We start from the raw sequence: 26,230 nt of genomic DNA, 5'->3' as shown, positions 1-26,230 counted from the left end.
TGTGGGACTAGATCCAGGTAATCCACGTTCTCGCCCTGGGCCAAAGCAAGGCGCTCAATCACAGGGCCACCCAGGTGTCTCTCCATGTGTATTTTTACATGAAACTGAGTGCAGGCATCATGATAATCTCCGGTGTACAGATGAGGAAACTGCTTGGAGCCCCAAAATGATGCATTCATGGTCATGTGGTTGAACTGGCCTCCAAACCCACATCTTGCAGAATCTAACAGCAATCTCTGAATCATGTCATCTAGTTGTAAGCTGTTGGGGGAAGGTATTTACCCTCTCTAAGCCTCAATGTTCCCATCTGTAGAGTGACTATAGAATAATAACTACATCAAAGGATTTTGGGAAAATTAAATGCAGTCACGTATGCTATGGGCATATGCAAGAAGTATCACTAACATAAGTCGTATGAATTGAAATAGTTCCTAGAAGGAGTGAGGTTCTTTATCTGCATTTCTTCCTTTTAGATCTTGATTCTCCCCTCAACAGTCAATATCTGACTGTCACCTTGAATATAACCAGCAGTCCAAGCCAACTTTTTTATGCCAGGGACCAAATAGTAAATATTGTGGAGGTTGCAAGCCATAGGATCTGTCTCAGAAACTTTAATACCCCAGTTGTAGTGGGAAAGCAGCCATATATGATACGGCTTTTTCCCAATAAATGAGTGATGTGGCTGTACCAATAAAACTATTTATACAAACAGGCAGTGGACTGAATTTGCCTCACAAGCTAGTTTGCTGGGCTCTGAAGAAGATAATTCGTTTCTATTGTTGTAGTTCCCTTGGAGCCCCCAAACCTTCTTTATTTTGGAGTTACAATTTATGGGTTATTCAGTAAGCTTCAGTAGTCCTGATGGGCCTTTGTTTCAAACTTTGGATTCAAATCAACATTCCCCATCTAGCAAAGTATGTATCCCACAGCAAGGATTTCATCCACTTTATCCTGTGTGGTGCCTGATATCTAGTGAGTAGTCAGGTGATATTTGTGGAACGAAGGAACACATACCTTATTCTTTATGTCAACCCCAGATTTAATCAGCCTTTATCACTTGTTCCTAATGTTTTACTACTTCACAGAAAGGTGGAACGAACATTCCTGAGGTTTGATCCTGATGTACAGTGGCAACTCCAGATTTCTGTGTAGGAGAGGCCCAGTTTTCTGGGAGAGGCTATAAGAGACTCACCTTGAAGCTGTATTTGCATGCCATGGATGTTACCAGGGTTTAGGATGACTTGGCAGAGCAGGGCTGAAGGAGACTTGGGGCTGGACCACCCCACCGTACCACGACTGCACAATTTTATGGGCCTTCCACTGAGTAAATTGCTCTCTGGGCTTTTTAAGTTCTTTTTAAGCTGCTTCTTTTTAATCTACTGCTGAGTAGCAGAACACCCGCCAACTTAGTACATCCAAACAAGGGCAATCGTTTATTTCGCTCATGGATATATCTGTCATTTTGGTTGAGTTTGGTGATGTGGCTTGTCTCTGTTCCATGCAGTGTCAGCTGAGTTGGCTCAAGTGGGGGCTGGAGGATCCACTTGAAAGAGAACACACTCACATGGCTGCTCAGCTGGTGCTGGCCTTGGGCTGTCTGCCCTCAGGGCTGAGGGCTGGAGCTCTGATTCTTCTTCTCATAAGTTGTTTTCTCATGGCTGGTTGGGCTTCCTCACAGTATGGTGGCCAAGTTCCGAGAGAACAAGGAGGAAGTGCATGGTATCTTTATGACTTAGTGTTACCACCCTCATAGTCCCATCATGCTCAGATACAAGGGGGGGAGTGGATACAGACTCCACTGCTTGCTGGATGGACTACAAATACACATAGAATGAAGGGCATACAGCATGGCAGACATCACTTCTGTTATCTTGAAAAACAATGTGCTACACAAGATAAGGCAATTTTGTAACTCCACCTCTTTCTGGATCCAGATATAGATGAGTGTTCTCAAAGCCCCCCACCATGTGGTCCCAACTCAGTCTGTGAAAACATTTTGGGGAGGTACAAGTGCAGCTGTTTGCCTGGTTTCTCTTCTCCCACTGGAAATGACTGGATCCTGGGAAATCCAGGTCGTTTCATCTGCACAGGTAATGCTCTCAGGCATGGGTCTCTGGGGGACAGTGACCTCTCTTGAGCTGGGTACGTGTGCCTCTTACCTTAGACACACCATCTTGTGTCTGCTCACTCTCCTCCACTGCTCCTCAGACATCAATGAATGCCTCTCCAGTGGGGTCTGCCAAGGGCATGCTGAGTGTATCAACACCTTGGGAAGCTACAAGTGCAGATGCCAGGTTGGATTCATCGCTCACAACTCCATCTGTGAAGGTATGGAGGTCCTGCTTTCTTTATTTACCTACTTAATCCATTGGGAACCACCTCCGTTGATGATCATGTGAGGTAGGGATTATTATCTTCCATTTGGGGATGAGGAAATTAAGGCTCAGAGTATTGAAGTGACTTCTCCAAGGACACACAGCTGTTCACTAGAAGAGCCAGGATTTGAAGTCTTGCTGAGGCCTACCTTGAGACAAGCAGTGGGTCTGGCAGTACTTGTGAGTAATATAGGGATCTATCCCTGCAGTGATACCCTTTCAGGTGATTCTGGCAATGCTTGGAGGCATTTTCTGAGTGCCACAACTGGTATTGTTCAAGGGCATTGTGGGTGCTACTGTGATCTAGTGAGGAGAGGCCAGAGATGCTGCTAAATACTCTGCAATGCATGGAACAGCTTTTCTACACCCATAAATAATCTGGTCCCAGATGCCAGTAGTTGTGAGGTAGAGAATCTCTGTCCTAGGAGGTGTTCAGACTCAAATTTCAGAATTTTTTCTAAGAAGTATTGGACTCAAGACCTGACAGTTATTTTCGACTCCCCAAACCCCCACACCCCTCCATATTTAGCAGTCATCATATCTTAGGGAATTTACCTGCTAAATATGTCTTAACTCCCTCCATCTTCCCCATCCTGGTTTGGGGTCAACTATTATTTTAGCAACCTCCTCACTGGGCTTTTCTTTCCTCCAGTCTTGTTTCCTTGAATCCATCCTCCAAACTGCAGCCAGAATATTCACACAAGATACAAGGGCTCCATCTTCCTGAGTTGGTGCAGTCTAGCGTTATCCATGCTCACTGGTAGAGAGGGTGACTCCATCAAGCAAGGCACGGAGTGACCAAGCCCTTATCACATACCCTTGGCTTGGAGTGAGAAATACTGGAAATCCTTTCTAATTTTTCTGATCCATTCATAGCGGCTAGATACTGCTGAGTAACAACTGAAGGTCTGTGGCTAGAAAAATACCATCTGTTTAGCTTTCTATTCTGTGCTTGGAAGTTTGGGTTAGGCTCTGAGGGTCAGTTCTTTGGGTCTCTCATAGGCTTGTTCATATGTCTGTGGGCAGCTTTGGGTCAGCTTGGTTCAACTCATCTGGGCTGCCTCCCACGTCACTAGGGTTTTCAGGGATAATCCCCCTCTTGTCAACTTTCTCTCTCATTCTTCCTTAGGCTAGTATTGTGCTTGTTCATATGGAAGAAGCAAGGTGCCCAGAGTATGAGCAGAAGCAAATATGCCTCTAAAAGTCTAAGTTTCGAACTGACACCACATAATTTTTTTGCTGCATTCTATTGACCAGTACAAGTATAGGCCAGCTAGATTCAAGATGTGGGGAAGCAAGCTCCACATCTTAAAAGAGGAGTGGCAAAGTCACATCTCAGTGCACCATCTGCATCCCATGGTGTAGGCACAGGAAAGAGTCAAGGAGGATAACCATTTCTATGGTCATTATGCTTTGGAGCTATTTGCCACCCTCTGCTTGTATTGTTGAGCCAGAATTTAGTCTCATGCCTGAGCACCTAGTATATGCCAGACACTAATCTAGGGATGGTGGATACAGCAGTGAATAACAGAGGAAAAGCTATTTGTTCTCCTGGAGCTCATCACTTAGTGTTGGGTAGATAGATGGTAACATAAATACATGAACATATCATGTGCCAAGAATACTTGAAGGAAATAAAGATAAATAAGGCAGGAAAGGTGGATATGGAGAGAGAGCTGGAGGTGAGTTTCTACTTTTTAATAGAGTGGTAAGGAAAGGCTATGCTGGGAAGCTGGTATTTGAGAAAAGATGTGAAGGGCATGGTGGAGTGAATATTGGATTTCTGGTGATTGGTGTTCCAGGAGGAGGAAACAGCAGGTACAGAGGCCTGGAGGCTGGATCCCAGAAAGCGTTAAGCTTTTCCATTCTTGTACCCATTGTCCTCCCAAAAACCTGATGCTGTCAGTGTATTTTATACCCATTTTACAGATGAGGAAATTGAGTCTCTGTGGTGGAGGCTCTGTGGTGGAGCAACTCTCCCATGGTCAAATAGATAGGAAGTAGGGGAGTCATGATCTACACTGTGCTGAGTGTGACTTCACACCCTGTGCTCTAACCATCATGCAATTTCAGCCTCCAAATGAGGCTGCAATGTCCAGCAACCCAGCATGGGGGCTTGCATAGGGCTAGCATGGATTTAATCCTCAAATTCCCAGATTCTGACTCAAGACAGTCTGGGGAGATGTCTCATTCTTGAGCCTCTTCCCAGGCCTAAGAAGCCTGAAAACTTCCCTTTTCTTCTTTTAAGGGCACTAATCCTATTATCAGATCTCATCTTAATCCAATCATCTTACAAGGGCCCATGTCCAAACACCATCCCACTGAATGTTAGGGCTTTACCATATGAATTTGGGGAGACCTAACTGAGTCCACGGCCCCCTGGAACACACAATGAACAGGCACAGAACCAGGCTTTGAGCCCAACCTGTCCATGCTCTCTATGCCTCCAGTTAGATGCCTCTCAATTATTATTACTGATGATGTAGTGATTTCCTTGGAAAGGAATTGAGATGTATTAAGGACAGAGTGGGGCAAGTGGGTTCAGGCCTGAGGGAGCAGAGAAGGAGACTTCATGAACCTACTGGTAGTCAATGAATCTAGATCAGGAATGACTAAGGGATTAGAAGAGAAAGATGAGCTAGGTGAGCTTAGGTGGGACCAGACTCTTTATGTCTGCCGTGTTCTAATGAGGAGCTTGGATTTTATCCCAAGCTTCTAGAGAGCCTCATCTGGAGACTTGTGTGGGTCACAGACATGGGTTTTTGCACTTCCTTTCAGCAATGTTTAAGAGGATGTGAGCAGATCCCAGGAGACTCACTGGCTCCAGGCAGGGTGGGGCTGTGCACTGCCAAGGCCTTGGCATGCTTCATCCTTTTGACTTAGACCACTTTTCTGCTTAGATGTGGACAAATGTGCCAGGAACTCAACTCTTTGTGGCCTCAACTCTGTCTTTACCTACATCCTAGGAGAATAGAATTGTTCCTGCCTGCTCGGCCTTTACCTCCCTCCTTATTTTTTCCCCCAGGACATTCTATTCCATATATCCTCTATGGCTCAGAACCCCCAGAGGGAGAGGTAACTCCTTATTGTTGAGGTGACCTGGCATCAACCAGTATTAGTTGCCAGGTTTCCTCAACTTTGCCACTATTGACATTTTGAGCTAGATAATTCCTTTTTTGTATTCAAATTCAATTAGCCAACATATAGTACATCTTAGTTTCAGATGTAGTGTTACATATGTCACTTGTGTATAATAACACCTAGTGCTCATTACATGAGGTGCCCTCCTTAATGCCTATCACCCAATTACCCCATCCTGCCAACAACAACAACTCTGGTTGTTTCCCAGAGTTAAGAGTCTCCCATGGCTTTTCTCCCTCTCTGATGACTTCTCACTGTTTTCCCTCCCTTCCCCAGTGATCCTCTGTGCTAGATAGCTCTGTGTGGTGGAGGGCTGTCCTGGGCGCTATAGGATATTTGGCAATATCTGTGGTTTCTACCCACTAGATCACAGTAGTACACCCTCTAACCCTGGCCCAGTCAAACAACCAAAGATGTCTACAGATATTGTCCTTGTCCCCTGGCAGGGGTACAGGGGGCAAGCCTCCCTCAGTTGAGAATCATTAGCTTAACATAAAAGAATTTCTGACTCTCATTACCATCCAATATAGACATACCTGGCCAGTGGGCAGCTTTTCTCCACATGGTGATAAGGGATCCATTTTCCTCACATCTGTTGGTTTCTATATCACTTCTGACTTTGGAATCACTGGTTCAGCCAGTGGTGAGAAAAGAGAGAGAAGGGACATCTACTTTGTACCACCTTGGTCCAGAAGTGACAAATGTCATACTCGCTCCCCTTCTCTAAATGAAAACCAGTCACATGGCCCCATGTAGATGCAGAGATTTCTGGGAAATGTCCTTGCTTGGGACACCATGTCTTAGGGACAACTCCATGCCTTGGAAATGTGACTTTTGTAGGATTGCTAGCCACCTGCCTCATGCCCATTCTCTACCCTACAGATATTGATGAGTGCCTTCACTTGTGCCCTTCCTTTTTAAAAAGATTTTATTTATTCGTTCATGATAGACACAGACACACACAGAGAGGCAAGCAGAGGGAGAAGCCGGCTCCCTAGGGGAAGCCTGTTGTGGGACTTGATCCCAGGACCCCAGGTTCATGACCTGAGCCAAAAGCAGATGCTCAACCTCTGAGCCATCCAGGTGCCCTCACATGTGCCCTTTCCAATGCAACTTGCACCAACAGCCCTGGGAGCTACTTTTGTACCTGCTCTCTTGGCTTTACACCAAGCAATGGACAGTTGAGCTTCACAGACCAAGAAGTCAAATGTAGAGGTGAAATGAGGGTTTGCTGAACATCCTTGGAAAGACATATCTCTTGGTTCTTCTGGGTTGTTTGATATTCTAAGTTCTTTGCAGATATTGATGAATGCTCCCAAGATCCATCACCATGTGGCCCCAATTCTGTCTGCACCAATACCCTGGGCTCCTACAGCTGTAGCTGCCTTGAGGGCTTTCGTCCTAATGCAGGAGGCTCCTTGAACTTCACCTGCAAAAGTAAGCATCTCCTTGTGTCCCTTAGTAGTGGAATCTGTGTCTTGGTTTGGTTGTGAAATCCTCAATCTTTGCAAACTCTGGATCTTCCTCTTACTCTTACCTCATCTACAATTCTTTCTTTTCTAATGCATTTGTTCCCTCATTAATTATATCAATGAATAAATTATTCTTGGGGCATCTACTAATTAATTAGTCATCAGGCCCCAGCACTAGAAACTGAGGATTTAATCCTGGATATATTGGACATGAAATACACCTTCATGTAGTTTATAGTCTAGGGAAGGAGCAGAGAGCACACACATAATTATTTAGTAAGCACAATCAGTGTGACTCCACAAAAATTATACTGTGCTTCAATGTGAGTAATGAGATATTTGATATACTCTGGGCTAGTGATATTTAAGCTGAAGCTTGAAGGAAGAGTAGGAATTATCCAGACAAACGGTGGAGATCTCAGTGTGCCAGGTTGTGGCATGTGCAAAGGCTCTGAGGCTAAGGCAGAAAGAGGGCTAGGGGAAATGGCATTAGGTGTATCTGAGAATGTGGGCTGAGGTCAGTTCCTGCAGGAACTGGTGAGCCATGTGAAGAATTTTAGAGGTTTTTTTTTTTTCTTGTTGAGAACAGTGAAGAACTGTGAAAGGTTTAAGTTTTTAAATTTGTGGATGACTTGATACATTAAAAATAGGGGTAGTTTCTATGGAGGCAATGAAGTGTCATTATAAAATGGGTACATCTGAGGCCCTTACCAACACGAGAACTAGAACATTATCAATGCCATGTGTTTCCTGCATGTTCCTTCCCCATTATTAGATCTCCGTTTTGTCTTCCTCAGAGGGGACTACTTGAAACTTTTTGTTTATTTATTTATTTATTTTTTTTTTTAAATTTTTTTTTTTAATTTATTTATGATAGGCACACAGTGAGAGAGAGAGAGGCAGAGACACAGGCAGAGGGAGAAGCAGGCTCCATGCACCGGGAGCCCGACGTGGGATTCGATCCCGGGTCTCCAGGATCGCGCCCTGGGTCAAAGGCAGGCGCCAAACCGCTGCGCCACCCAGGGATCCCAAACTTTTTGTTTATAATGCCCCTACTTAAAAAATGCCCCCCATGAATGTTTCTTTAAACACTACTTTGCTTGGTTTTGTTTGTTTTGGAGCAATATAAAAATGGCATTGTGCTCTGTATAGTCTTTTCTGACTTGCTCTTTTCACTCAGTATCCTGCTTCTCAGAGTCCCTGATGTTTCAGTGTGTAGCTGTGGTTTGCTCATTTCCACGGTCATATAATATGGTAATGGATGGATTTGAAGCAGGGGGTAATGAAATCAGACTTGTCTTTTAATCATAGCTTGCTGTGGTTGAGCTTTAATTTGGTTGCTTTTGGTTTTTCCTAGGGATTCCCTTCAAGTGTAAAGAAGATGTGATACCAGACAATGAGTGGGTCCAGCTATGCCAAGTGGGAGCAGCAGTAGAGCGTGAACACGTAAGTATTGTTGAAAGTTCCTAGCTTGAGTTTCCTAGAAGAACTTCTAGAAGTTCCTAGAAGCCACTCAGGTAGGATGTTGTTTTGCAGCTTTAACAAAGACCAAAATAATGGTGACCTAAATTGTATAGCAGTTTATTTCTCTCCTTGTAACAACCTGAGTGTCAACTGTGGAGAGTTGATATGATGGCTCCGTAGATGCTCTGCCATCACCAACAGAAGCCTCCCACTTTGTGGTCCAAGATGGCTGCTCCGGACCCTGCCATCACATCTGCATTTTGGCTGGTGGACAGGGGGGAGAGGGAAGTGAAAGGCATAGTTCTTTTCTTTAAAAGTATAACCCAGTGTCACTTCTGCTTATATCTGACTTCAAGGAAAGATGAGAAGGGAAGACATTTGTCTATCTTAAACTTGGGAGCTCTTTTACTGAAAGAAGAAAGGATGCTAGAGTCTCCTTACCAGTGAGAGTGCTGGTACTATGTCTGCATGGTGTGGGAGGGGTGATTCACAGTCCCAGAGCCAGGCAAAGAGGAATTTGGATGTCTTGATGCTCTAATGAAGTTGTTTTGGGGACTAAAGCCTCCATGATTATGTTCAGGAATTGATGTCATGATTTTTGATATGAGTTTATAAATTAGCTTTGGAATTCCCATGCACTTTGGACCACTGCTGTTGTTTTGTGAATAAGTTGTGGTGAGGAAGATCTCTCTGTATCCCTCAGTTTGTCTCTTCTGGATATTTCATATAAATGTAATCATGCAGTACATGATGTGTGTGTGTGTGTGTGTGTGTGTGTGTGTGTGTGTGTGTCTTCTCTCACTGAGCACAGTACTTTCAAGGTTCACCACGTTGTACCAAGTGTCCATGCTTTACTCCTTTTTGTGGCTGAATAATATTCCATTTGGACCACTAGGGTTGTTTTTTTTTCCCACGCATTCCGCCATCTTTGACCCCTCTAAGTAATTTTGCTGTTTCTTTGCATTTGTTTCTTTTATTCATTGAAGAGAGAGGTGGCTCCAATTCTGCTCAAATGGTGAGTTTCTATTTTCCCGAGAATTCTAGAGCCTCTTGGACACCTTAGGAGCCCATATGGTGGGCTGGACGGCCAATTTGTATACTTGACATGCTGAGGGATTGATGGATCAGTGCTCACACATTCTCCTCCTCTGGGGCACAGGGTTCCTTCTGCACACTAATGAATGCCACCTTCAACGTTCTGGACGATGCCTGTGAAAACAGAAACACCGTGGTTTCTCTGAAGGTAACAGCAAAGTCTTTGTAATTGTGTTTCAAGCTTCGAATAACATGGGGGACACTTTGGGCACAGAAGGTCCTTTTTCTAATTAATGGGTTGAGTTAACATTTAATTTGTTATATAGTTGTAAGGTTTTAAAATTTAACATACAGGGGGATCCCTGGGTGGCGCAGCGGTTTAGCGCCTGCCTTTGGCCCAGGGCGCGATCCTGGAGACTCGGGATCGAATCCCACATCGGGCTCCCTGCACGGAGCCTGCTTCTCCCTCTGCCTGTGTCTCTGCCTCTCTCTCTCTCTCTCTCTCTCTCTCTCTCTCTCTGTGACTATCATAAATAAATAAAAATTAAAAAAAATAAATAAAATTTAACATACAGTTAAATTTCCCTTCTCTGTCTAGTTTGATGACTTTTATTACCTAAATAGATTCCTATGTAGCCACCACAATCAGAACATAGATGATAGGTGATTTTGCCACCACAATCAGAACATAGAACAGTTTCTTTTCCTCCCTTGGGCTTCCCCTTTATTGTCAGATGCTCCCTCCACCACCAGCCCCTGTAAATCCCCAACTCTTCTCTGTCATTAGAATTTTGTCTTTTCAAGAATGTTATATAAATAGAATCACACAGGATGTGGCTTCTTTCACTCAGCATAATGCCTTTGTGATCAAGAGTTCCAATTCTTATTTTTTAAATAACTGTTAGTGACACTGTCTACATTCACAGCGTTGTGTAACTACCACCAGCATCCCCCCAAAAGGAAACTTATGCCCATGAAGCAGCTGTTCCTCATTCCTCCCTCCCCCAGCCCCTGGCAACCATTCATCTGCTTTCTAACTTTGTAGACATACCTGTTCTGGATGTGTTATGAAAAGGAGTCCTACAAAATATAGTCTTTTGTGTCTGGCTTCTTACTCTGAGTGTAATATATATATTTTTAATAATAAATTTATTTTTATTGGTGTAATATTTTTAAGGTTCAACCACATTAAAGTACATGTGGGTGCTATCCCACTTTATGGATGTACCACAGTTTATCCATTCATCTGGGAAAAACATCTGAGTTAAAAAAAAAAACAAAAAACATCTGAGTTGTTTCCACTTAACCATCTCCCCTTTCTCCTGGCCCCATCTCAACTTTGGGCAATTATCAGTAGAGCTGCTATAAACATTCACATAGTGTTTGTGGGTCTGCATGTCTATCTGGGGTATGTGTCCCAAATTTTTCATTCCTCCATGATAAATATCTAAAGCTGGGATTACTTGTTGATTGCAATGGTAGATTTTTTTTAAAGATTTTATTTATTCATGATAGGGAGAGAGAGAGAGAGGCAGAGATACAGGCAGAGGGAGAAGCAGGCTCCATGCAGGGAGCCCGATGTGGGACTTGATCCCTGGTCTCCAGGATCGCGTCCTGGGCCAAAGGTAGGTGCTAAACCGCTGCACCACTCAGGGATCCCCCTGCAATGGTAGATTTTAAGCCTAGTTTTTTTTTTAAGACTTAACAACTTAGCTGTTGTTAATTTATTAATAAATTTGGTTGGTTTTGTACTAAAATAAGAATAATACTTTCATTTGTAATTTGACTTAAAATTAATTTATTGGTATAACACATTTATTCATCAAGTGTACATTCACTAATAGGGTTTTCAGATTAAATTTCCATAAGTGATGAGTCATTTTTACAAATTTCATTAGATTCCCTCATTTTAGACTATGTTTACAAATATTCTTATTTCCCTCCAAATTTCAAATACCTACTGAGAAAGATTTACAAACCTAAAAGGTGAAGTTGCTGTGCCTTCAAGGGAATATAAGTCCAAATAATAAAATGTATAAATGTAATAATTTAGATTTTTTAAATGTTCAAACCCATTTATCAGCAGCTGTGTTCTCTTACACGGTTCATATTAAATACACATTTATCACACATCTAATTGTTTTGGCAGTGAAATCACATGGATAATCAGTTAGCTTCTCTAATGTGTCAAATTATTCTAAACGCTTTCAACCACCACTTTCCAGATTATGCCAAAGATCATAAAACCTTCAAAATTGAAAGCACAATGAAGTCTTAATTTGCCTATCGATTCTTTACTTTCCCAAAGAAATAAAATAATGTTTGCAGGTGAAAATAGATTTCACATTTCAAAGGGAGTTTTAATGAGGTCTCCTTAGCCATAAAATTGAGGACCACATTTTTGCAGGATGATTCCACCTGAGATTTTTCTGTGTTGGTGGGGAGGGACCCCAAACTCATACTTGCACTTGAGATATGGCTACAGAATTCAATGCATCCTGTTTCTCCAGAATGAACATCTCTCAAGTTGTACCCTCACCAGTTTTCCCTGAAATTCTTTTCATGATTTTTTAAAAAGGATTTATTATGCTGAGTGAAATAAGCCAATCAGAGAAGGACAATTATCATATAGTTTCACTCCTACATGGAATATAAAAAATAGTGAAAGGGATTATAAGGGAAAGGAAGGGAACTAAGTGGGAAAAATTAGAGAGGGAGACAAACCATGAGAGACTCCTAACTCTGGGAAACAAAGGGTTGCAGAAGGGGAGCTAAGTGGGGGAATGTGGTAGCTGGGTGAGGGGCACTGAGGAGGGCACTTGATGGGAGGAGCACTGGGTGTTATACTGTATGTTGGCAAACTGAATTTAAATGAAAAAAACAGAATTTGAATGTCAAGAAAGGAGTTCACTGAGTAAAACTGATATATATAACCGTTCTTTTATTATGAGCTGCATACTATCCCACAATTTGATTCCATCATCATTTATTTAGCCAATCTGTTGGACATTTAGACTTTCTAACTTCTTGCTATCATAAGCCATGCTGAAATAAATATCACTGGACAAGGTCCTTACACAATTTTTAAGCATTTCTGGAAGGATTAATTCCAGGAGGGGAAATTACTGGGTCAGAGGTATATGCAAGCAATAGTATTACAGGTGCTGATTTAAAGCTATACCGTTTTTGCATCCCAGGGGGATTTGGGGATCAGGGAAAGGAAGCTGAATAGATGCCCTTTTAATTCTTCATTGGCCTAGACTATGAACCCACTCTCTTGAGAGAGAGAGAGAGGGAGGAAGAAGAGAGAGAGAGAGAGAGAATGAGAAGGAGGAAGAGAGAGGGAGGGAGAGAGTAGGAGCGGGGAGAAAGAGAGGGAACAGCTGCTGTTTCAGGGGTAGGGGAAGAGGGTGCGAGTACATAGTGTGCAAACACGTTTCCTTGCAGAGTACGGTCGAGAGCTTTGCCTCTGTGCTCGAACAAACATCCACATCCAACTTCACCAAAGAAGAGACATCCGCTTTGGCCACTGTGGTCCTGGAGAGTGTGAAAAGCACCACCCTGGCAGCTTTCCTGAAACCCTCGGCAAATGTCAGTCAGACTATTCAGACAGAACAATTAGGTAAGATGGCAAGGTTACACCTGGGTGCTGATGGAGGGAGGGGGGCTTGGGCGATGCAATTCTCCATGGCTTTCCCATATCCCATTTCCCCAACTGTTTCAAACCTCTGAACTCACAGAAAAGCCAGTTCAAGGATATTAACAACATCTTCCATTTACTGAGTGCTTCACATTGAGTTAAGAGTGTTGCCAGGTATGGTTTGGAGTGTGTCATTGATTCAACAACTATCCGAGTCCCACAATAAGCAAACATCTAGTGTACAAGATATAGATAGTGCTATTGACAAAAATACAGCAGGCTAAGTCAGCCAGAGAGGGCCAAGCTTGGGGGGAGCATTGCTAGCTTTCATGGTGTAGCCAGAGGGTTAGGACCGTTGCTTTCCATCACTGTTTATCTCAACCCCATGTTTCCCTGATGCACCTGCTATGGGGCGAGAGCTCTCTCCTATGGGTCCAACTGGGTTTCTAATTAGTTTAGTGCTACCTTCCTCTTGTCACTCAACAAGGGGCTCAAGATCTTCCCCATGATGAACTGGCCTTTTTATTCTTTGCTTGCAACTGGGTACATATAAGGTTTTTGGACAGAAACTGAATTCAGGACTCACTTTCTGAGTGACCTCAGGCAAAGTCTCCCTATCTCCTTTTAGAAATTGAAAGCAAAATTATCAAGGAAGAATGCAATGAAGAGAATATGACCTTTCACTTTAAAGCCAAAGGGGATGAGATGAAGATTGGGTGTTCCACCATTGAAGAATCTAAATCCACAGGTATAGACTTGCTTCTGGGAATCAAGGAGAGTGGTAATGGTATAGTCAGTCAGTAAATGTTTATCACTCAACGCTAAGGTGCCAAGACTTATGAGGGGATCAGGTGAGGCCCAGGCCCTCAGGAAGTTTTCCATCTGCTGGGGAAGTCAGATATTAAATAAATATTCTCACAATAGTGGAGTATTAGGAACTTCACTTTCCAGCACAGCAGCCACTTGGCCACCTTTTGTTATTGAGCACTTGAAATGTGGCCAGGCTGTGAGTATAAAATACACACCGGATTCCAAAGGCTTAGTACAAAAAATGAAGGGTGGAAAAATCTCATTCACATGAGATTTTATATTGATTGTATGTTGAAATGATAATATTTTGCAGGTATTGAATTAAAATATAATTAAAATTAATTTTACCTGTTTTTGACTTTTCTGAAATGTGGCTACTAGCAAATTTAAAATGACCTATGTGGATCAAGTTACATTGCTAGTGGACAGTGCTGTCTGTATCAGGGACTGGCAAACTTGTCCTGTAGGGGGCAGGTTGGTAAGTATTTTAGGCATTGAGGGCAATACAGTTCCTCACAGTGCAAAGGTGTTTATACGTGAACGGGTGTGGCTGTGTTGCAGTAACTTTTATTTATACAAAGAGGCGATGGCCAGATTGGTCTGGGGGCTGTTGTTAGTCACTCCCCAATCTATCTGCTATTGGGAGTGCTCAGGGAGCAAGCCTGGGATGTCCCTGAAGACCACCAATGTTGAAAGGGGAAGCCCACCAAAGAGATGCAACAAGAATAACCATAAATATGGGAGGAGAACTTACTCCCCATGGCTCAGTTTGTCCCTTAAAAGCACAAATTCAAACTTATTTTTTTAATTGTAGCCAACATTTCTCAGGTGGTAGCACCTCAGGATTTTTTTTAAATGGTTCTAGAGAGGGTCACCAACCTAGGAGTCTCCTGGTTCCATTGGTGTGGCAATCCTCAGAGCAGGCCAGTGGAGGTAGAGATGCATAGGATATTAAAGCATGTATGCATATGTACATGTTGGATCATCTATAATCACTACTGAGCAAATTATTCCTTTCCTCTCCCCTCCTTTTCTTTCTTTCTTTTTTTTTTGCCTTTGGGGGAAATCACAGGGACCACTGGGGTGGCTTTTGTCTCCTTTTTGGGTATGGAGTCTTTTTTAGATGAGAGCTTCTTCCAAGACCAACAGATGCCCTCGGCCATCTCTCAGAGGAAGGTGAAGATGAATTCTCGAGTTGTACAAGGCATCATGACTGGTGAGAAGAAGGATGGCTTCTCTGACCCTATCATTTACACACTGGAGAACATTGAGGTTTGTGAAGAGGTCCCTGCTGAGCCCCCATCTACCTGCTGAGAATGCTCCATCCTCCAGTGGGCTTAACTTTCACTTCTGGTAGGGACTCATGAAGGCAGCAAGCTCCCACAGTTTCTTGCAACTCAAGACGATCCCCAAAATCTACCTCAAAAGAAAGGGCTCTCCTATTCCTATGTGGCATTCTTCCATCCATCACCGGGCAAAACTGGGCTCAGATTAAGTGATGTTGGTGCAGGAACATTCACAAGGACTTTATTTACCTTGGCTATGACCAAGTCAGTGGTAGAGGCAGACCTGGTATCTGAGATCTTTCTCTCTATCCTTGTGCATGGAAATATTGCATTTCCCTCCCAAACATACCTGTATCTTCATGCCCCAAATGATTCTTGAAGTCAGTCATACTGAATCCATTTGAAAGAGAGTCTCGGATGACCAGAGCCTTTCCTTTTTCAGCCTAAGCAGGAATTTGAGAGACCTATCTGCGTTTCCTGGGACACCAATGTGGAGGGTGGTAGGTGGACGTCTTCTGGCTGTGTGGTCCTTGAAGCTTCTGAGACGCATACTGTCTGCAGCTGTAATCAAATGGTGAATCTGGCCATCATCATGGCTTATGGGGAGCTCACGGTCAGTACCAATTCTCTGCACTCTGGCTCCCCAAATGCAAGGGGGAAAATACTAAGTAAACATCCACTGTGTGTTTCTCATGGTCTTGGGTGTTGTGGGAGGGAGTCATGGGGGACAGATGGAGTGTGTGATACTTTTGCCCTTGGTGAATTCAGAATCTAGCTGAGAAGCCATGATATTGATATATAAAATGAGAAATGACCCTAAGCAGATGCTCTGGGAGAAAAATAACCACAGATCCCATTTACAGAGTACCTACTGTGTTAAACCCTTTATTTTAAGTCAAGTGTTTTCAGGCTATTTTATAGGATGGAGGCTGAGGCTCCACAATCCACCTACTTAGGAAACTAAACTGGTGGAAACGAGACTCAAACCCAGGACAGTCTGGCTCCAGAGCTGTCTTTCCACAAAACCATGTAAATGGTACAAGAAGTTGTGCTATAGGAATTCAGAAGTGTGTTGGTGAGAGCAATCAATCAGGGAGGGGTTGGAACATGAACCTTGATGAGTGGGTAGATTCAGTGGAGAGGAAGGCTATACAGAACATGTAATATATTTCCTGCACAGCCATGAGCACTTGAAGTATTTTCACTGAATCCTCTTACAACAACTCTACTGGGCAATTACTGTTCATATCTTTTAACAGATGAGGAAACTGAGGGACACAGCAGTGAAGTGTCTTGCCCAAGCTCACACAGCTCGGACCTAGCAGAACTGTAGTCCATTCTCTCAGTCACCATGTCTGTCACAAGATCATAGGGAGTAGCTTGTGAGATGGCGTCTTGGCACATCTTTAACACACAGAGGAATTCAAAACATTGAAGTTAATGGTGAATAAAAATAATTGTGAATAAGTGAAGGACTCAGTTTGCCATTTCCACTCCCAGAAGTTGGGGCATCTATCTCTGAATGCCTGTGTAACAGCCCTAGTCCAGGCCAGGAAATGGTAACCATTCTAGGTATTTCAGGTAGGGAATGGGATGCTTGCAAAGTCACAGAGAGGGACGGAGGATTTGAAGTCAGGGGCTGCGAGTTGGGTCACCCCAACTCTTCAAGATCATCCCTCTGCAGCTGTAATGCAGAGGTCAGGAATTGACCCACATCTATGGGGCAGATCACCCCACATCCATGCAATCAAAAAAGGAGCAAGCTGGAATGTGGAGCCCACTCATAGCTTGCTCCTGTCTGCAGAAAGCTGGTACCTGCCTGCATCCTACCTTCCAAAACTGTGCAAACATCTTATTGGAGAACCTAAATGACATCTAGAACCCTAGCCCCAGAAGATTCTGGGAAATGTCCTTTATAGACATCTTGCTCTAGTACGACATGAGGAGTGGCACAGGACAGGGGTGGGAATGGGTGCTGATGGATTCCAGAGGTTGATAATGGACAATATCTAGTTCACTCCAAGTGTCAAAGGGAGAAAAGTTTCCTGAGCCCTTTCTGCCCTGGTCAGGAGACTGGATAATTCTTTTTTTTTTTTTCCTGCCTGAAGGAATGTCAGCCCCTCTCTGAGTGGTGTATCTCTTTCCTTGACAGATGGACTTCTCCTTGTACATCATTAGCCACGTGGGCATGATCATCTCCCTGGTGTGTCTCGTCTTGGCCATCACCACCTTCATCCTGTGTCGTTCCATTCAAAATCACAATACCTACCTCCACCTGCACCTCTGCGTGTGCCTCTTCTTGGCCAAGGCTCTCTTCCTCACTGGAGTGGACAAAATTCATAACAAGGTCTCACACCCCTCAGGCTGTGTCTTCACCCAACCCCACCATTTCCACATCAGCCCCCCCCATTCCTACTCAATAACCTCTACTCTAATTCCTACCTCAGGACCTTTGTATGTGCCATGCCCTCTTTTGATAATATTTATTCCCAGTTCTTCACCTGGTTGACTTCTTCTTGTGATAGGTCTCAGTTTAAAATCATTTCCCTGATCATATTATATATTGTGGCGATCTCTCCTATTATACTTTAAGCCATTGGTTCTTAACTTTGGAGGATCCTGCCCCCTAGGGGACACTTGGCAATATCTAGAGACATTATTGGTGGTCATCACTGGGAGGGGGTGCTTCTGGCATCCGGTGGACACTAAGGATGCTGCCAAACACCCTACAATGTACAGGACAGCCCTCATGACAGAAAATAATCTGGCAATATTTTTATGAATGTCAATATGCTACAGCTGAGAAACTCTATCCCTTATCAGTTTATTTTGCTTTCATACCCAGCATGTATTTGAAACCATATTGATTATTTGGTGTTTTACTTGTAGTATATCTACCCTTCCCACTAGACTATGGGCCCCATGAGAGCAAGAACTTTGGCCAATTTATCCCCTTTAACTATACCAGAAACATAGTAGGTTCTTAGGATTTTTCCGAAAGGAGCACTAGCGACATTTTGCTTGGGGTGATCATTTTTGTGCAGAATCACCTCCCTCACTGTGGAATGTTGGAGAATTCAATGCTAGTAGCATGTGTCACTGCCATCATTTAACCAGGAGTGAGCCAACTTTTTCTCTAAAGAGGCAGGTATACATATTTTTAGCTTTGCAGATCCTAGGGTTTCTGTTGTAGTCACTCAGCTTTGCTGTTTTACTGCAAAAACAGACATAGAAAATATAAAGATGGGGATGCCTGGGTGGCTCAGGGGTTGAGCATCTGCCTTTGGCTCAGGTCGGGATCCTGATGTTCTGTGATCGAGTCCCGCATTGGACTCCCCACAGGGAGCCTACTTCTCTCTCTCTGCATCTCTCATGAATAAATAAATAAAATATTTTTTTTTCAAAGAAAATATAGAGATGGGTGTGGCCATGTGCCAATGAAACGTCATTTACAAAACAGGCAGCCATTCTAATGGCTACACTGTGCTGACCCCCCACACTCAATCAACTAACCATTCTTCTCAAAACTCTCTCCGTTTTAACACTGAAAGTCACATGTCCTGGGAAGAACAGGTCCCAGGTAAACCAGGATGACTTATCCCCCTACCCAAGGGATGGTAGCACCTGTAGGGAAAATACCTCTATGTAAAGGTTTGTGGGATGAATGGATGGGCTGTGGTTCGGGAACTCCAGTCAAAGTAGTGCCCCACTGTTGCTTCTTGGGTAGGGGATCCTGAGTGTGCATGCTTCTCCTCTCCAGATGGGCTGCGCCATCATTGCAGGCTTCCTGCACTACCTTTACCTCGCCTGCTTCTTCTGGATGCTGATAGAGGCTGTGATGCTCTTCCTCATGGTCAGGAACCTGAAGGTGGTGAATTACTTCAGCTCCCGCCACATCAAGATGTGGTACCTCTGTGTCTTTGGCTATGGGATCCCAGGGCTAGTGGTGGCTGTCTCTGTTGGTGTTCAACCACAAGGTTATGGAATGCATAATCGGTAAGTGATATCCTCTCTCCCTGAAGAGCCTGCTGCCAGGGTTCATGAGGATAATTGATTACATGAACAACAAGAAGAGTAGTAACAGTAGTGATGATTGTGTCTACCGTTTATTGAGCTCTTTATGTTTTGTTGGTCTCAGAGCTGCCATGTATAGTAGTAGCACGGGTTGTGCACTGCGTGAATCCAGGAGCCACTATTTGTACCATAGTATAGATAATGGTGGTGGTGTAAACAATGAGCTTGGTTGTAAACTTTAAAATCATGGATCCTGGAGCCAGCCTGCTTGGGTTTGAACCCTTGCTCCACTACCTCCTAGCTGTGGGAGAGTTGCTTAACCTCTATATGCTTCCATTTCCTCGTCCATACAATAGGGGCTGATGTAGCAATGCCTACATCATAGTGTTGTGAGGGTTAAATGAGTTATTATCTGCAAAACATTTAGACCAGTGTCTGGCATAGGATAAAACAATATACATATCATCATCATCATCATCATCATCACCATCATCACCATTGTCTGTTTGAAAGCAACGTTTGTTTGTCACATGGTTCCATGGGAGAGGATTTGGGGTAGTATGTTGGTGAGTATAACTTAAAAATAATTTCGTAGTTATCTTATAGGACATTAGGGAAAAAAATTGCTAGCATACCAACCAAACTCATGATATCATAGATGTGATTCCATTGTATAAGTTAAAAAAAAAGTGAATCAACTTTGAAAATCAGGTAAATGACAGGACAAACAGTATGCGGCTAGTGCAGAGACTGTAACTCACTGTGTCATGTCAATGATCCTATGACCCCTGAGATAGTGGTGCTATTCTAATTTAGATATGAGGAAAGACAGGCTTTCTTGCCACTACGATGAGAAAGGGGCTGTGTGAGGACATGAATCTGGGTCTTTCCAATCCCAGGGCCTGTGCTCATCACCCTGTGTTAGAGGCATTGCTGAGCTGTGGTTAGGGAACTAAATATCCAGGTTTCCTCCCTGCCTACTACTGATGTTTTATATTTCAGGTGAGGTCATGAGATAAGAGGTGAGGGAAAGGAATCCATAATAAGTGAGCACTTATCAAACCTAAATCCTGCAAGTTTTACAAACATGCATTATCTCTGGTACTTCTCAACTGAAATCCTAAGTGCAAGGACTAGGAGTATGAATAGTGTCCCCTGGATTTGTGCAGTACACAACCTGAGCTGCTGCATATGGTGGTACCTAAAGTAACAGCTTAATAAATGGTAGCTCCAGAGGAGACTGAGGCTCAGCACAGTTGCAGAACTTGCCCTGGGCCACATAGCTAGAAAGTGTCCAAACTGAATTCAGACCTGACTGTCTTGTCAGGAGATGGTGGTAACAGTGCAAGGCTACCATGATTGAAGTGTCTGATGTTGGTGTGGGTAATATAAGCACTGACACAGACCAGAGAAGGATAATAGCACATGGGAGTCGGAAAGTTCATGGAAGGCTTCCTGGAGGAGATAGAATTTGAATGAGCCTTGAAAACCCTACTGAAATATACACAGGCAAAGAGGAAGGGGAGTGGCGACGGTAGGTGAGGGCAATAGCTTCCCAAGGGAGGGCTCAAGGTGTGTTTGGAGAACAGGTGGATTGGGCTGAAAGAGGGGGATCTAGGGGAGGGGCATGGAATTTGGGGCATACCTTCCAGGTGGTGAGAACCACAAAAAATTTTGGAAGAGGGGAGTAGTGTTGACAAGGATTTGAGATGACCTTAGGAAGAAGCACCAGGCAGTGAGGAAGAACTGGAAATATGGAGTGCATTTCTGAGCAGGTACAGCTGTAGGTAACAGGCTCCATCCCAGTGGGTACCTCTGGGAAACTGTGTAGGGCATGGACCTCCAATAACCCACCAGTTGTTCACCATTTCCCTCCCAGCAGCCATTGGTTGAGGGCTGCTCTCAGAAAACTAATTCTCTAGAGCTTTTAGTCTGATGCCTCCATGCAGAGATGCAGAAGCTGATAAGGAAATAGTCCAGTATCTACTGAAATGGTTTTCCATGCATTTTCCACCTTTTTATCTACTACTACCTGGAGACTCCTGTTCCAGGGAAAGAACGCCTGGTTGGCCAAACTTGATTATTTTCCTTCTCTTTTGGGGGAGGCACACTTTCACAAGGGAATATTGGAATGCTGTTACTGAATATGGTGGAATGGTTGTCAGATGGTGAAAACCAATTACTAGAGACATGATGGAAAGAAGCAATGCATGTCTCTTCCTCCTCTCCCTCCATTCCTCCTTTCCTCCCTCCATCTTTTCCTCCCTTCATTTCTTTTAAGAAATAATTATAAAATACTTCATCCACACCAGGCTTTGCCCTGAGTGCTGGGTATTCAGAGATGAACAAAAGTTCAAGGTCTGAGTTCTCACACAGCTTATAGTCTGGTAGAGAGAAGAACAGTTTGCAAGGAAACACACCACCATAACTTATGACACTGATAGATGGAATAAAAAAGAAAAGCAGCAAGCTCTGCTAGAGAAGGACCACGGGTAGGGATGGTCAGAAGTGGCTTTTCAGAGGAGGTGACATTTAAGCTGGGATCTGAATGTCCAGTGTACCAGTGAGGAGGTCTGAATAGAGAGGAAGGGGTTACAAAAGTTATGAAGTGAGGATGAGCTCTATGTAGGACATCAAATTAATACTCCAGGAACATTTACCCAGGAAGAAGATCTGAAAGAAGACTTGCTGAGGCCCAGAGAAAACTGAACTGTAGCCTGTCTCATAATGAGAATTTTCGTCTCAGGGTCATCTCCCTATACTCTCCTCCATTAGTGCATTTGTTGGGTTGTGAGTAACTTATAGGGTCAAGACTCTGAGACAAGCACTGACTTCTGTTTCTCTCCATAGCTGCTGGCTGAATACGGAGACAGGTTTCATCTGGAGTTTCCTGGGGCCAGTCTGTACCATCATCGTGGTAAGCAAATTGCTTGGCACAGTGTGATAAGGAGACCCAAGGGATCCGATGGAAGGTGGATAGCCAAGGTCACATATTCCTCTCAAACATTCTCCCTTCTGATCCCCAGTTCTTGAGATTTCCAAGTTAGAGTCAATTTCTTTGACTTCTGATTTTTTTTTCTTGCCAACATTGCAAATCCCCTGGAAGGGACCACAATCTTATCTGTCCTTTGTGTTCCAGAAAGAATGGGTTTATTATTGTCTTCTGAGGATCAGAATTAAATGAGAAAAAAGGGAGGCAAAAAAAATTTTTTTTTAGGTTCTCAAAAATGATTTTTATTTATTTATTTTTATTTTGGAGGAAAAAAAGAGTATTTGATGGTCAGGGAGGAAAAGAAAACAGTGGGATGGAAGCAAAGGGAAGCCTAGAGTTGTTGGTTTTTTTTCAGCCTTACTAAGGTGTAACTGACAAATAAAAATTGTATATATTTAAGGTGTGTAACTTGGTGTTTTGACATATGTATACATTGTGAAATAATCACCACAATCAAATATCCCTGTTTTATAAGGTCATGTGGAATTAGAGCCCACTGTAATGACCTCATTTTAATTTGATCACCTCTGGTAAAGACCCTAATTCCAAATAAGATCACATTGTGAGGTCCCAGGGCAATCACCCAAATAAGAACCAGAAAGGCTTATTAATTGCTATAGTAAGGGAGCCAACCACCATCACTTGCACTTTGCAGAGACTCAAAAGCAGTCAGAGGAGTGGCAAGGCTTTATAGGGATAAAACAGGGATGGCTTCTGGTGTGGCCTGATCAGAGGCTGTATGCATCGGGATTCTATAGGCAGCCTAACTCAAAGCAGCGCATTCAATGTGAATGCTTAGGGCGGCATATTGGCTTTTTCCTTATTGGCTTTTTCCTTTCGGTCCTAAGTTGGAAGTGAGGACAGAAATTAGGGAGGCTATCAGTTACCACTCAAGAGCTGGTTGTTTGGGGTCAACTGCTTCCTGGGGTGGTTACTGAAGACTATGGGTCTCTTACAGGTGGTCTGGCCATTGTCCGTGTGTATCTCCAATCTCTTAGTCCTTTCTGCTTGACTTTGTAGATCAATTCCATCCTCCTAACTTGGACATTGTGTATCTTGAGGCAGAAGCTTTCCAGCGTCAACGCTGAAGTCTCCAAGCTCAAAGACAACAGGTGCAGACCCTTCTTCCTTTTCTCTCCTTTCCCAGTCTCCTTCATTCTTCCCACAAACATCCACTGAGTCCCTTTTGTATGCCTGGTCCTGGTGTCCAGGACAGAACAGCTCAGAGTCTAGATCTGGGGTCTCAAACACCAGGTCTGACACTTACAAGCTGTGTGACCTCAGACAAGTTACATAACTTCTCTGAAACTGTTTCCTTATCCTTATTTACCATGGGGATATTAACATTGTCCACTTTATCTGGTTTATGAAGTAGCAACACAGTTACTAGGAAGACTGTTTCCTATATTGAAACTATTAGTACATTTTCTAACTCATCTACTGTGCATAATTATATGTGATATTTACAAAAATAGAATCATTCATTTTTATAACCATTTTCTCTTAATAGCATGGATATTTTTCAATTTAACTAGACATTCTTTGACAATATCTTTTTTTTTTTTTGTAAAGCATTTCAGTGTAAGAATACAGCACAACTTACTTAAATCATGCCTTATTCATGGACATTCGAGTTGTTTCTGATTCCTTGGGGGGAGGAGGGTTATTATAAAGAATGCAGTCTTGAATACCCTAATAGATCTTTTTCCATGCCTGTGATTGTTCATAATGGTAGGCATGAAACTGCCCAAGTCAAATGGCAGGCTGGATTGTCACACTTTTAGTATATATTGCAAATTATTTTCCAGAAAATTTGTTTCCATTTGCAAGAGTGCTTATTTACTTAACAGCTATGCCAACACCAGGATTTATCATTTTTGTTGTGTCATTTTTGCTAATTTAATGGGTTAAATATACTATTTTATTATTTTAGTTTTGTACGTATTATTTAATCTTACAGATGTGAGACATTTTCTTTTTTTTTAATAAATTTATTTTTTATTGGTGTTCAATTTGCCAACATATAGAATAACACCCAGTGCTCATCCCATCAAGTGCCCCACTCAGTGCCCGTCACCCAGTCACCCCCACCCCCTGCCCACCTCCCGTTCCACCACCCCTAGTTCGTTTCCCAGAGTTAGGAGTCAGATGTGAGACATTTTCATACTCTTATAGACCATTTGTGTTTCTTGATCAATCAACTAATTTTTTTAAAAGATTTTATTATTTATTTATTTATTTATTTATTTATTTATTTATTTATTATTTGACAGAGAGATAGAAAGTACAAGCAAGTGGGGGGAGGGACATGGGAGAGGGAGAAGCAGACTCCCTGCTAAGCAAGGAGCCTGATGCAGGCTTGATCCCAGAACCCCAAGATCATGACATGAGCCAAAGGCAGATACTTAACCAACTGAGCCACCCAGGCACCCCTCAACTAATCTTCATATCTTCATTAGATCTAGCAAAGTCAGACATTGTCTAGGTTTTTTTGTTTTAAAGTACCGTTTGCTTTGGCATGGATGGAACTGGAGGGTATTATGCTGAATGAAGTATGTCAGTCGGAAAAGGACAATCATCATATGGTCTCACTCATATGAGGAATATAAGAAAGAGTGAAAGGGATTATAAGGGAAAGGAGGGGAACTGAGTAGGAAAAATTAGAGAGGGAGACAAACCATGAGAGACTTTAGCTCCAAGAAACAAAGAAAGGGTGGTGGAAGGGGAGGCGGGTGGGGGGTGGGGTACCTGGGTAACAGGCACTGAGGAGGGCACTTGATGGGATAAGCACTGGGTGTTATACTATATGATGGCAAATCAAACTTCAATTAAAAAATAATAAAAAATAAATAAATATTTTTATTTATTTATTTACACACACAGAGAGAGGCAGAGACATAGGCAGAGGGAGAAGCAGGTTCCCTGTGGGGAGCTGTCTAGGTTTTATTGTCAGGAACCATATGATGTCCTTTGCTTGTTTTCCTGTCAGTATCCAATCCCTCATCCATCCCATCTGAAATAATTTTTTTCTAAAAATTATTTTTAAAAAGTTGATACAAAAAGTATAAAAGAGTTAATACATGCAATGATAAGAAAAAAAGTTTTTAAGATTTATTTATTTATTCGTGAGACATGAGAGACAGAGAGAGAGAGAGAAAGAGAGAGAGAGAGGCAGAGACACAGGCAGAGGGAGAAACAGGCTCCATAGAGAACACATGAAAAGTAATCCCCTGATCTCCAGGTCTCCAGATTCTCTTCCACCTTAAGCAACCATTATCATTTGAATTGAGCTTCCTTCCAGAATATTCTATACCTACACATTCACCTTCTATTACATAAATGATAGGATACTATACATATCATTCTGAACTTTGGGTTTTCCTCACATAAATACATAGCTGACTTCATATCAATGCTTATGATTAAAAACAACTAACAAGAAGATGTGGTTTATGTATACAATGGAATATTACTCAGCTATTAGAAATGACAAATACCCACCATTTGCTTCAACGTGGATGGAACTGGAGGGTATTATGCTGAGTGAAGTAAGTCAGTCGGAGAAGGACAAACATTATATGTTCTCATTCATTTGAGGAATATAAATAATAGTGAAAGGGAATATAAGGGAAGGGAGAAGAAATGTGTGGGAAATATCAGAAAGGGAGACAGAACGTAAAGACTGCTAACTCTGGGAAACGAACTAGGGGTGGTAGAAGGGGAGGAGGGCGGGGAGGGGGAGTGAATGGTCCTAGTGACGGGCACTGGGGGTTATTCTGTATGTTAGTAAATTGAACACCAATAAAAAATAAATTAAAAAAAAAAAACAACTAACAAAAATGTTTTTGGGCCAGACACTCTGGCAAGCACCCTTGGAGTTTTGTTATCTCATTTAATCTGCAGAACAAGTAATATCACCCTGTGGGTATTGTATTATTATCCTTACACCAATTTTAGGAAACTGAGGCACAGTTTCCATGGTACCCAGGGCCTGTATATGG

The 26,230-nt window shown here is 42.8% G+C and overlaps 1 protein-coding gene across 12 annotated transcripts in view; it reads left to right on the top strand.

Moving 5' to 3' along the window:
- The window catches only part of ADGRE1 (adhesion G protein-coupled receptor E1), a 61,966-nt gene that overhangs the window by 31,451 nt on the left and 4,285 nt on the right, over positions 1 to 26,230 (top strand). For 9 of the 12 annotated variants that reach the window (XM_049097896.1, XM_049097898.1, XM_049097900.1 and 6 more), the window contains 13 exons: positions 1,935 to 2,090; positions 2,209 to 2,328; positions 6,816 to 6,953; positions 8,346 to 8,434; positions 9,612 to 9,695; positions 12,935 to 13,109; positions 13,756 to 13,875; positions 15,010 to 15,209; positions 15,666 to 15,836; positions 17,376 to 17,570; positions 18,984 to 19,219; positions 22,088 to 22,154; positions 23,250 to 23,341. In XM_049097896.1, the coding sequence (XP_048953853.1) occupies positions 1,935 to 2,090; positions 2,209 to 2,328; positions 6,816 to 6,953; positions 8,346 to 8,434; positions 9,612 to 9,695; positions 12,935 to 13,109; positions 13,756 to 13,875; positions 15,010 to 15,209; positions 15,666 to 15,836; positions 17,376 to 17,570; positions 18,984 to 19,219; positions 22,088 to 22,154; positions 23,250 to 23,341 (1,843 nt within the window). The remainder of the gene's footprint in view (positions 1 to 1,934; positions 2,091 to 2,208; positions 2,329 to 6,815; positions 6,954 to 8,345; positions 8,435 to 9,611; positions 9,696 to 12,934; positions 13,110 to 13,755; positions 13,876 to 15,009; positions 15,210 to 15,665; positions 15,837 to 17,375; positions 17,571 to 18,983; positions 19,220 to 22,087; positions 22,155 to 23,249; positions 23,342 to 26,230) is intronic. The other 3 variants (XM_049097903.1, XM_049097904.1, XM_049097901.1) reach the window with 2 other exon arrangements.

The sequence above is a fragment of the Canis lupus genome, chromosome 20, assembly GCF_003254725.2.
Source record: "Canis lupus dingo isolate Sandy chromosome 20, ASM325472v2, whole genome shotgun sequence".
NCBI lineage: Eukaryota > Metazoa > Chordata > Mammalia > Carnivora > Canidae > Canis > Canis lupus.
Note: the sequence above shows the minus strand (reverse complement) of the source record. Positions and strands in the feature narration are given on the sequence as shown.